Source organism: Trichosurus vulpecula, chromosome 1 (genome assembly GCF_011100635.1).
Source record: "Trichosurus vulpecula isolate mTriVul1 chromosome 1, mTriVul1.pri, whole genome shotgun sequence".
Lineage (NCBI taxonomy): Eukaryota > Metazoa > Chordata > Mammalia > Diprotodontia > Phalangeridae > Trichosurus > Trichosurus vulpecula.
Window position 1 is genome coordinate 185784207 of NC_050573.1, and position 12496 is coordinate 185796702.

The window sequence follows — 12496 nt, forward strand, 5'->3', positions numbered from 1 at the left end:
TTTTCTCTTGTGGTCTCTGTTCACTTTCTAGTGTTCTCTCATTTCACAGAATTTCAGATCCAGAATATTAGTGGAGAACTACACTGGGGCATCCAATTTAGGACAAGCTGGTATTAGCATATAGTAGATGATGCTGTAACACTCTCTTAGGCACTATAAACACCAAACAAATGAAGCTAATTTTTAGTAGTTATGAAGATACGGATTTGAGAGTTTTTGAAGGTGTAGAAAAATGTCCCATGTTCTATAAAAGGATGAGGGGCAGCTAGGTGGTACATTGGATATACTGTGCCAGGAGTCAGAAAGATCTGAATTCAAATCCAGTCTCAGACACTTACTAGCTGTGTGACCCTGGGCAAGTCACTTAACCTCTATTTGCCTCTGTCCCTCATCTATAAAATGGGGACACAGTAGAAAAGGCAATGGCAAATCACTCCAGTATCTTTGCCAAGAAAAGCCCATGGACAATGTTCATGGGGTCATGTAGAATTAGACAAGAATGAATGGATAAAAGGATGAAGGATTGCAAGTACTATAAAAATTCAGTATTTTATGGTTCAGACTATTATTTCTTAATCATTTTTTCCACACCAATTTTTAACTCATTTTTCTGGTGTTATTATAAAAAACTAGAATTTTCTTTGATACACTATGCCTTTTTCTTGTTTAGAATTACTTTTTATAATCTTCAATCTTCTAGAGTATCAGTGCAGAGTTCAGATGATGCCTGTTTGGCTTAACATCTTTATTTGAGTGGCTTAATATCTTTAAGTGTTCAAGTTTTTTCCCCCCATCTTATTACAAAGGCAACTTAAAGCAAGACTTTCTTCTATACATCTACTTCTAAACTCAGGCAGTCATATGACCAATAATTTGGTGCCAGCAATGCATCTAAAAGCTTCTTTCTAATTTAAGAACAAAAATAAGATATTCCTAAAGGGATTCTGATGGAAAGTAGGGGTAATCTGGGAATGTCTTCTCTTTTTCCTACCCCAAAACAGTATGACTATCAGAAACGTCATCCTTTTTGGTAAAGCTAACATATGCAATTAAACTAGGCTAATTTTTCTTCTCTATAGTTTTAAGTAGATAAACTAAAGGCTGACTTTCAGAGGTCTGAGTTTAGGATGGTAAATGCTTCCTTAAAAGAACATAAAGGAAACTGAAACAGCTTTAAGGACTAAGGAATTTCTAAAAAGTTGTCTATTTCCTTAAATCACCTAACCAAAATACCTGATGAGCCAATTTTCAAATCAATGCAAACTCTGAGATCCTCATAATTTGTCTTCCCACCCTTAGAGGAGGCATAGGCTACTTTAAATAAAATCATACTGAAATCCATCCTTTTTGTTTTCCCAGACTCTGTTCACTTTCCCACTTCGTTTCTCATGCTGATTTTGTTATGTAGTTGCTTATTCCATTATAAAGGAAGCATATTACAACAAAACAGCAAGTTTCCATTTCTGAAGCTACTGAAATCAACAAGGATTCATATTAAGTTGTTTCTATCACAGATTTCTCATTAAAGTTTTTTTTTAAAGTATATTAGTAGTGGCCTTATGCCAATCCAAAGCAAAAAAATGTTTTCCTTGTAGCTCTAGCAGTCTCATTCTCTACAATAAAGATGTTGATTTATAGTTGTAGTCGGTGGGAAAGCTTCTTAATTAAGAGTAACCAATGTAAACACATGTGATTCAAATTGAAAGGTGATAAACATAATCTCTTTAAAGAATCCATTAAAGTACCTATGTAAATCTACAGGTAATTCAAAAGAGACAAACACTATAGAAAACCCCACTTGTGGTTCAACTCTATTCAGACTAAAACTGATTTTCAGAGCTAAGAAATGTCAAAGTCACTATCTTTAAGAATCAACTAATCAACAAGCAAATATTCATGGCTACACTACTTTGAGACTTCTCCATCACACTCCAAGAAACTCATTACTGGGATGACTTCATCATTCTCTAAGATCTCATCAGCCTTGGTTCTCCATGTCATCACTACCCTCAGCTTCTCTGATGCGAGGGTGGAGCCATGAACTCCAAATCTCCATTTAAGAAGGGAGCTCATCTCAGACATCTCCTCATTTCTCCCTTGGCTGCACTACTCTGGGAATTTTCTGACTTTACCATTCCCCAGCATCTTTCTCTGTTAAACTTTATGTTCACTGAGGGCAAGGATTGTCTTTGTTTTTGTATTTGTACCCCTGTCACTTAGCACAGCACCTAGAACACAGCAGGCACTTAATAAATGTTTATTGATTAACTAACTGGAATGTCCACTGTGGCAGACACCGAGGATTACCAAGGTAAAAAAACCAAAATAATACCTGCCCTCAAGGAGAATTATAAAATTAATTAGCAATGATTATCACTTATATAAAATATTTGAGAAACAGTACCCAAACTTTTACTCACACTGGGCAAATACAGTTATTAATAAAAGTAAGTAACATTTATCAAAACTGTATTATCTACATAGATTGCTAGGTTCAATGTTTCTAAATTCCATGTACCTATTCATTTCCTACACACACACACACACGATGACATATATGCGGATGCCACACGCCTCCCATCCCGCAAGCAGGGAATACTTTTTTCTTGGGTTTTTGTCTCTGACAATTTCCTATTAAACACTGTTTCCTCCATTTTTGTTGTTGTTGAGTCATTTCAGTTGTGTCCAACTCTTTGTGACCTCATTTGGGGTTTTCTTGGTAAAGACAATGGAAAAGTTTTGCCATTTTGTTCTCCAGCTCATTTTACAGATGAGGAACTGAGACAAACAGGGTTAAGTGACTTGCCCGGGGTCATACAGCAAAAAAAAATGTCTGGTGCAGGATTTGAACTCAGGTATTCTTGACTCCAGGCCCAAAGCTCTGTACCACCTAGCTGCCCTTCTTCCATTTAAAAACCGGATTATTTCTAAGAAAGGAAGAATTTATCTTTCTAGAGGTAATTTGTTTTTACAGGTAAAAGATAAGCTGGAAGCAGAAGCTTTACTCCCACTACTTCAAAAAGATTAAAAGTGTGAAAATATTCCACTTTTATAATACTCCCCAGAGACTAGTTTTCCCAATCCCTGCCTCTTCATAATTTGATTACCCTTGCTCTATAACTGAGGAAAGCAGCTAACTTATCAATTCCTTGTGCCTTGTTCAGATAATAAAAAACTGATTATGTCAATAAAATATGGGAATAAGTTGCTCATTCTTACAGTAGGAAACTATGATTTTTGAACAGTCTATAACAGGGCTGTCCAAAATGCAGCCCACAGTGTGATTTATGTGGCCTGCCTAGAAGCATAGAAATTTACATAAATGCTTTAGTAAACCAAAGCCGAACTACTGCAGAGCTCTCACTAAAATGGCAAATCAAAATATACTGTCTATTGTTTCAATAAAAACCCAAGGTTGGACAGCCCTGGTCTGTAATAAGAATCTTGAATTAAGAGTTACTGAATTTTACAATCAAGCCATCACCAATACATGAACTTACCAGCTGCAGTACTAATCTGAGTCCCAAAAGCAAAAGGGACCTTTGTTGACTGCTCAGTTTGATTCTCCACTGGTTTTGTCAAGTTAAAACTAAATGAACGTTTTGCTGTATTCTCATCTTTGGTTTGCTCAGAATTCCCAAAGGAAAACACCTGCTGAGACTTTGGCTCTTCACTGTCAGCTTTCTTCCCAGATACTAGAGAAGTAGCAGAGGTGACAGGCTCCTGTTGTTTCTCCTCTGTCCTTCCCATGACAAACACTGAAGCAGATGGCAGACAAGCAGATTCCACACTGCCAAAACGGAACCCTCCTCCCTTGGCTGCAGGGGTTTCTTCCTTATTTTCCTCTGGTTTCTTAAATGCAAAAGGAGTCACTGCCACATTTTTTGTTTCAGTTGATCCAAAGCTGAAGCCAGTCTTATTCTCAGAAGAGGTCATGGTGACAGTGGCAGCAGCAGGGGTGAGACTAGTAGTAACACTTGTACCAAATGTGAAACCTGCTGTTGTAGATGTAGTAAGCTCCTCTTTCTTTTCTTGTGGCCCAGGATTGGGTGACCCAAACTGAAATGACACTGAAGGAGACGGATTGCTTAAGCCAGAAGAAACTCCAAAGTTAAAACTGCTATCATTCTTACTGTCTTTTTTACTCTCTTCTGAATTACAGTCAGAAGATGAAACTCCAAATTTGAAGTCCCCTGCAGGTTTAGAAAACTTAAAGCCCACACTCATGGGGTTTGAAGATGCAGAATCTGATTTGAAGCCCCCTTGTTCACCAAATTTAAAACTTCCTGTGCTTGCTACTGTCTGAGAAGACTCAGAAGTGGATGCTGGAATACCAAATTTGAAGGATGGGGCTGCAGAGTTTGAAGATGAAGAAAGGGTGCCAAAACCTTCAAAAACAAACAAAACTGATTTATTTATCATGCAGAATTACAGCTACTATCCCCAAAGAATAAAAACAATATAACTATTAGAATTAATTCTTCAAATACATAGGGGTATGACTGTGGTTTATTTTGTAGACGATAATGACCAAGTATCCAAAATCAGTGATTTAAGTTGACAGAGTCAAGTAGCTCATCTCATAATATACAAAAAGAAACACAGCATCCTGGAGATTCAGAAAACCACATGGGAGACGTTGTAACAGTTGAGAGAATAGAGACAATGCTTCCTCTTTCGAAGAAAACAGAGGTCAAGTCCCTAGTTGCTTGCCTTAAAATTTAAAGTATCAAAGATATTTGTGAATGATCCTACAAAACCTCAAGATTACCAACATACAAACCAATTTTTCTTTCTCTGCAGAATTATTTCTCAGTGAGAAATATTACACTATATTACACCGATAATACAGAGAGACAGGACACACTAGAACACATTTTTTTTGTTGTTGGTCTGTCATTTCAATGGTGTCTGACTCTTTGCAACACCATTTGGAGTTTTCTTGGCAAAGATACTGGAGTGGTTTGCCATTTCCTTTTCCAGATCATTTTACAGATGAAGAAACAGAGGCAAACTGTGTTAAGTGATTTGCCTAGGGTCACATAGCTACCAAGTGTGTCTGAGGCCAGACTGGAACTCAAGAAGAGGAATTTTCCTGACTCCAGGCCTGGTGCACTATCTACCGCACAACCTAAACTGAGAATGAATATCTAAGTAAGGTTTGCTCTATTCCACACTCAGCCAATAATGCTATAATGGAGAGACTAATGGCCTGGAAGCCAGGAAGTTTTGGATTCAAATCTTATCTTAGGTGCTTACTAGCTATGTGATCCTGGGCAATCACAACATCTCAGAGTCTAAGTCTTAGACTGTTTCCTCATCTATAAAAACAGTGGCAATAAGACTAAGGGTTATTGTGAGGTTCAAATGATATGTTAAATACTTCAAAGCCTTAAAGCCCTACCTAGAAGTGAACTATTATTAACTGAGGGTCCTAGGTAAGTTCAAAATTAGGTAAAGAAAGTTTTTCTTTCTCCTACCCTTCTTTCTTGAATTAGAGTTCTAGTTCTTTCCTCCTCAAAGGTCTTTCATTTATCAATATTGTACCAAATCACGGTACCCAGAAGGAAACAAAATAATCCAGATGCTGTCTGACAGCAGAATAAGATAACGTTATCATCTGGATATGATGCTTTTAAAAAATGTAGCCCAAGATCACATGAACTTTTCTGGCTGCTATATGTTGCATTGGTGAAGAAAGGCAATGTGGTGTTCCTAGACTACTAGACTTGGAGACCTGGGTTCAAAAATTCTATCTCTTGACACTCTCTGAGCCTCAGTTTGCTAATCTGGAAAATAGGAATAATACTCAAGTACTACTCAGTACTCCAGGATACTCAAAATCTAAGATACTCATAGCACCTATCTCAGAGGGTGGTTGTGAAGATCAAATTAGCTAACATATATAAAACATTAAACAAACTTTATAGGATGACAATTAGTTTCTCTTTTTCAAATAAACTGCTGCGTAACCTTGTCCTCTCAATTTATAAGTGTTATTTTTCTGTTTTAAATTTTGGTTACTAGCTGTCATCTACCCACTATATTAGCTACTCCTCTTATAGCATTATATTTTCTGCAAATCTTTTGAGTATGCCATCTCTGCCTTCAACCACACGGTAAATTAAATTGTTAAATAAATAGCAAGGACAGATTCTGAGGTACTGTTATTTTAGCAGCTTCCCTCCAAGCCAACATCATGATATTAATAATTACTCTTCAGGTCCCAGTCATTTAACAAATTCTAAATGAGGGTTAACCTTCACCAGAATATATTTATAAAAGTTTAAATTATAAAAATTGACTCAACTGAAATTCTAATCGGTAGAATGTGCAAGAGAAAATTTTAAGTTCTATTGTACTCTATTTCATTATATAATGGAATCATCTTTACAGCTCAAAACACACAAATTCTGATGACAACATAATCTGGCTTACTATGCAAATTTTCAAGAAACAGACTTAACTAATAATTCCAACAGTAACTTGATGACATATTTAAAAATGAGTGTAAAATTAGCCTTGGAGACTGGGGGCAGAGGATTGTGTTAGGGAGCAGCAACAATATCTTGACTGACTACTTACCTATAAATTCTGATTTTGTGCCTGGCTTTGCACTTTCACATGCTACACACTTTGTGTTTTCTGCTTTGTTTTGCACTAGGCACGTTTCACAGTCCCAACTTCCCTCAGGTTTCTTGAATTTGTCTAATCCTAGAAATCCTCCAGAAGGCATGGAAATAGAAGTTGTATTACTACATGGCACAGGCACTGAACCCCCTCCTAAAAGGGAACAGAAAGAGACAAAGTATTAGGATTCCTTTAGTCCATATAAGCAGATCTCTCAAGCAATGCAATTTAGTTCACGTGCAACTTTTGTCTGCTTTTTCTACTTAGTAGGAACAAATCTGTTAAATGTGAAGACTACTGGGGCAACATTTACAGATGAGATGGCATTCATTCAACGGGGTTCCCTAATTCCCTATTCGGCTGCCAAAGTCATTTTCTTGAACTGCAGATCTAACCATGTTGCTTCCTTACTCAAATTCCAGTGGCTTCTTATTGGCTCCTGAATAAAACATAAACTTCTGTTTGGCCTTTAAAAGCCCTTCCCAATCTAGTCCTAACCTACCATTACAGTCTTATTATACATTACTCCCTTTCCTATACACTATGGTCCATCCAAACTGGCCTTGCTGTTGGTTCCTCACACAAAGCTCTATTGCCTGTCTCCGTGCTTTTGTAGTGATTGTATTATTATCCCATGCCTAGAAAGGATTCCTTCTTCATCTTCATCTACTAAATGCCCTATTTCCTTCAAGATTGCTTATTTGATACTTTTTATTTGAAACTGTTCATGATTCCCTGCTAGCCCCAGTAGTGCCCTCTTTCCCATAAACATGTTTACTCTAAATGTATTTATATATGTGTATGTCTCCCCTGATAAAATGTAAGCTATTTTATTTGTCTTTGTATTCTCCAGGTCTGGACACATGGTAGGCATTTAATTTTGCTGATTAACTGATTCTTAACACGGACAAGGAAGAATTAAGATGCACTAAGCTTGGCCTGACATCTTGTTTAAAAGCAACTAAACCAATGCTAAGAAACTCTGTGTTTCTTTATTGCTGTTAAATAACATCTAAAAACAGTTAAATTTCAAAACCCAATACTTCTTTCATACTAATCACATACATAAAAACATAACCAAGTCACTGGCAATTTTATGAATAACAACGCAAGCACATGTTTGCTTTATTTATATAGCTAATTTTCATACAGTGACATCTACCTTACTGTAAAACAAAAGAAATTGGTTGTCTGTGTGTTAGGAGCAGAAAGTTATAAACAACCTCAAATAAAATTTAAAATATTCTAGTACTCCCAAAAAAAGACTTTTCTAAGTGGTGTGACCTCTTAAAAAGAATAAGGGACTCCAAATATTGCATATTTGCAAGACAAAGACCTGAATAGCACCTTTTTACACCTACCTCTCCCATTCTCTAAGTGAAATTATATTCTGAAACTCCTATACATGAAAAGAAAAGCCAAATAAACCCCCAAATAATAGATATGACAGCTCTCTGGTAGACAGAGCTCTTAGCTGTCAGGAAAAATCACAAATCTTTCATTATCAAAAAATGTTCTTTAGCTATAAATCCATATTTACATCTAATACTTTATTTTGGATAAGTTTCAGTCAAATTAAGAACTATTAACTCTCCTACCTAGTAGTATTGCTCAGCACTTACATGCAGACAATGACTTCCCTACTCTTCTCAGTGTTCCAGCACAGGCTAACTAACTCCTCTGCTCTGTCAGAGTTAAAATGGGAAAAGAGACAGTGAAAAGAACATTGATCTGGAGAACAAGAGTTTCAATTCCAGCTCTTTTGTTGCTTATATGAATTTACACAAGTGACTTACTTTCTCAAGGCTTCGGTTTTCTCATCTATAAAATGAACAGGTAGGACCAGCTGATCTCTAAGGTTGCTTCCAGCTCTCTCACAACCCAACCCTAAGACTATGTGAGTACCATGCACATAGAACGCACTTAATAAACGTATGCATTTAAACGTTAAAATGTCAGATATTACAGAAGTTTAGGACCTCTTTACTGCCTTGCACATAAAAGCTTACAAACCGTATTGTCTATTCAAATGAGAAAAACATTAGGGTTTATTGATATTGTGCTTAAAATGGCTAAAAAGTAATTTGATATTTTAATCAATATTATCTGCACATACACATATAGATATATTTTAAAATAATTCAAATAAAATGTATTGAAATGGTAACTATTTGTCCTACTCCAATAAATTCTGAAAACTGTAAGTCAGAGAATTTTTGACAACAAATACCCTAATCTGATATTAAAACATTACTCTTTAAGAATGACTGCCCTGAAAAATTCGATGCAGCAAGCTGCTCTGATAAAGTTCTGATATTAGAAAAATAAGGAAGTGATTAAAATATGTAAAAATGGGTGTCATTTCCAAAAAGATCAGTGGTAAAAGGCAGTCTGCAAAGGAAGAAATCCAAGCTATCAACAGCTATAACAAATATACTATAAATCATTAATAAGAAAAATGCAAATAAAAACCACTCAGATCCCATCAGATTGGCAAAGATGAGAATAAAGGAAAATGGCCATTCTTAGAGGAACTACAGAAAAATAGGAGCATTTGGAGTACATTGTTGGTGGAACTGTGAAGTGGTCCAGCTGGACCACTGGCCCAGAAAGCAATTTGGAACTATGCCCCAAGTCACTAAACTGTATATACCATACCACCCAGCAATATCACTACTAGCCCCATACTCCAAAGAGATCAAAGTGGAAAAAGAATCACATATTAAAAAATATTTATAGCATTTTGTTGTAGCCAAGTATGCAAATAAAGAGGGTGCCTATCAATTGGAGAATAACCAAACATAATATAGTATATGACTGTAATGGAATAATTGTACCATAAGAAATGGCAAGAGGAATGGTTTTCAGAAAAACCCAAGGAATGTATGAACTGACAGACTAGGAAAATGAGCAGAACCAGAACAATTTATGTAGTAACAAGAATGTAATTTGAAAGGCTTAAGAACTCTGATCAATGCAATGATCAACCGTGATTCCAGGGAACTGATAATGAAGTATGATGGCCACTTCCTGACATTTTTGGATTTGGCAAACATATAGATTTGTTCTTCTTGACTATGCTTATTTGTTACAAAGATTGGGTTTTTTTTTTGTATTTCTTGAGGGAAGTGATTTGGGAGGGACAGGGGAGCTACCCATAGGGTCACTCCCCCAAAAGAAAGTTTGTTTTTTTAAACATGCACAAAAGAGAGAACTGAAGGAAATTCAGAAGGAAGCAAATAAGCAGGAAATCTCCAACTAACGTGTAAAATATATCGTTTGCTTTTAAAAAGATTACATAAGCAAAATTGTGTTTTCAAGTATTCTTTTCCCATTCTACTTTGTACACAGGAATTTTTTTTTTTTGGTGTTCATTAAATTCAGAATTAAAAAAATAAAAAACAAAAATTGCTGCCTTGAGCTTTTTTCTGACAAAGCAAAGAATGATGCATTTACAAAGTGATGGCAAGACAAAAAAGCCAATTTTGAATTCTTGTCAGCAGAGATGCACTGGAGGTTAGTGGAGTAGAGATGGAATGAGAAAGAGAAGATTAATATGACACGCTGTATGTCTCAGAGGGAAAAATGATCACTGTGGGAGATTCATTTTCTTGCCCAGCAAATTACAGAGTCCCAGGCCCTTCTTATATTCTCTTGCCCTGTGCACATACAAATTCCTAGGAAAAAAAACCTTCCAAACTATGTGACCATTCATACAGCATACATAATCATTCTGTGCATGAGTGAAAACGTACTTGTGTAAGGGCTAAGGTCTCTACTCGAGTCACATACTGTTCGATTTATTCATTGTGCAAGAGAAGTTAATTCTTTTCAGTACATTTCTTCACCAGTTATAAGCAAGGAGAGCCAAAGACTTGTTTCTTAAGTTAATTTTTAAAAATTCCTAAAACTCTCTTGATGAAGTCTATTCCTGTCCCATTTCAAAGCACCCTGTCCACTGAATTAAAAGTTCTAAAACGCTCTAGGCAGTTTTAAAGGCTTTCTATTTTATAGGAAAACAGTATAATCAAGCTAAGCTATTCTATTTCATAATCCAGTCTTACCTTATCATTAGGTTCCATACCATAAGACCATGTTAGAGGATTTCAAGAGAAAACAACTTCTTACTTAACACCATGGAAAGAAGGGTTCCAAACTCTTGGAATACTTGCTAATTTTCTGATGTTTTCATTAACTATAAAACCTCTCCAACTAGATGTCTCACATATCTCTAAATCACTATGTCCAAAACAGAATTACCTTTCCCTCCAAACTTTTTTTCTTGACTTCACTATTTCTATTGAAAGCAGCACCATTATTCCTGTCACAAACTTGCAACCATAGATTCATCCTTGGCTTTCATTTCTCTCATTCCTCATGTCTTAACCTGTTGCTAAGTCTTATTAATTCTACCTCCACACCATGTCTCATATCTGTTTCTCTATATTCATGTGGCCACTACGGTGGTCCAGGTCTTCATCACCTCTTGCTTGAACTACTGCAATAGTCTAATTGGTCTCCTAGCACCCAGCTTGCCCTTCTTCAATCCACCTTCCACACAAATGCCAAAGTGCATAGGTCTGACCTAAAAAGGTATGACTCAAAAATACTCTGTCTGAAAAAGATTCTACTTTTTCTTCTGCAGCTACACTAAACTTTTCTGTTTGGCATTTAAAGGATTTCATTCGCAATCTATCTCGAGTCTATCTTTTTAGGTGTATTGCATATTACAGTCCTTTATGTACTCTTATGTTCCAGTAATACTTGCCTGCTTGTTGTTCTCCAAATAGTCTACCTTCCTTCTCCACGCCTTTATACTTGTGGTCTCACACTCATGGAATGTACATCCTCCTTATCTCTGTCTTATGGAATCCCTAGGTCCTTCAAAGGCTCAGCTCAGGTCTCAGCCCCCACAAGTCTATCCTGATCTACTTCCCTTCCAATACATTTACTCTCTGTAACTGACAAAATACTTGGTGTATTTTTCAAATTTTTTGTGCACTTGCTGTTCCTAATAAAATATAATCTCCTAGAGAACAGGGGCGTTTATCTATCTTTGTAGCCATAGCCCTAGAACTTAGTAGGTACAATAAATTACCCCTAATCCCACAGGATACCTTAATTAATCTTGACTATCATCTGAAAGGATATATACCACTGTCATTAAATAGCACTATAAAAACTATACAATGGGTATCTGACTTAGTGAGTTAATCTTGCCTGAACTTCTAAGAATTCCTTTATCAACTCTGATCTGAAAACAGATTGCACTGAATTAGGTTCTTCTGAATGCTCAAGTTTTAGTGGTTGAGGGACATAACTTAGTAGTTTAGCTAAATACACACACACATACACACACACTTTTCTTGATGTTTAAAATAATACCTATGCCCACTAAGACCAAAACATAAACTTCACATAAAACAGTACAATTAGTGCAAATGAATAAAATCTATCTTTCCCTAAAAGACTACCAGCTAGCTCAGCTTCCCTTCTTTTGTCTATATGGATAAGGGGAAAGCTTTAAGCAAACTAGCTGATGGGGCAAATACAATGTCACTGTAGTACTGCTCATCTCACTGCAGAACCATTAAGAAAAAGAATTATTAATTTGTATTAAATCTCTTGTGGATTTGTATCAGACAACCTAAAGGTTAACACTATAAAGGAGCCTCCAAAACACCATTCTTCCCTTCTCTTTTTTTTTTAACCAAGAAGATTGTACCTGGAAATGTTTAAAAGGGATAGTAGAAGGAATCAAAATACCCCTGTGAGGAGACTTTTTGCAAGAAGGAGACCTTTTTTTGATGAATCTCTAAGCACCATTACTAATCCACGGGAACATTATTGATCTAAAGTGATAGGA

The 12496-nt window shown here is 36.2% G+C and overlaps 1 protein-coding gene across 1 annotated transcript in view; it reads right to left on the minus strand.

Moving 5' to 3' along the window:
• Positions 1-12496, minus strand: part of NUP153 (nucleoporin 153) — a 78515-nt gene that overhangs the window by 7929 nt on the left and 58090 nt on the right. The window contains exons 17-18 of the mRNA XM_036756752.1: positions 6586-6783; positions 3501-4388 (exon numbers count right to left, since the gene is read on the minus strand). Of these exons, the coding sequence (XP_036612647.1) occupies positions 3501-4388; positions 6586-6783 (1086 nt within the window). The remainder of the gene's footprint in view (positions 1-3500; positions 4389-6585; positions 6784-12496) is intronic.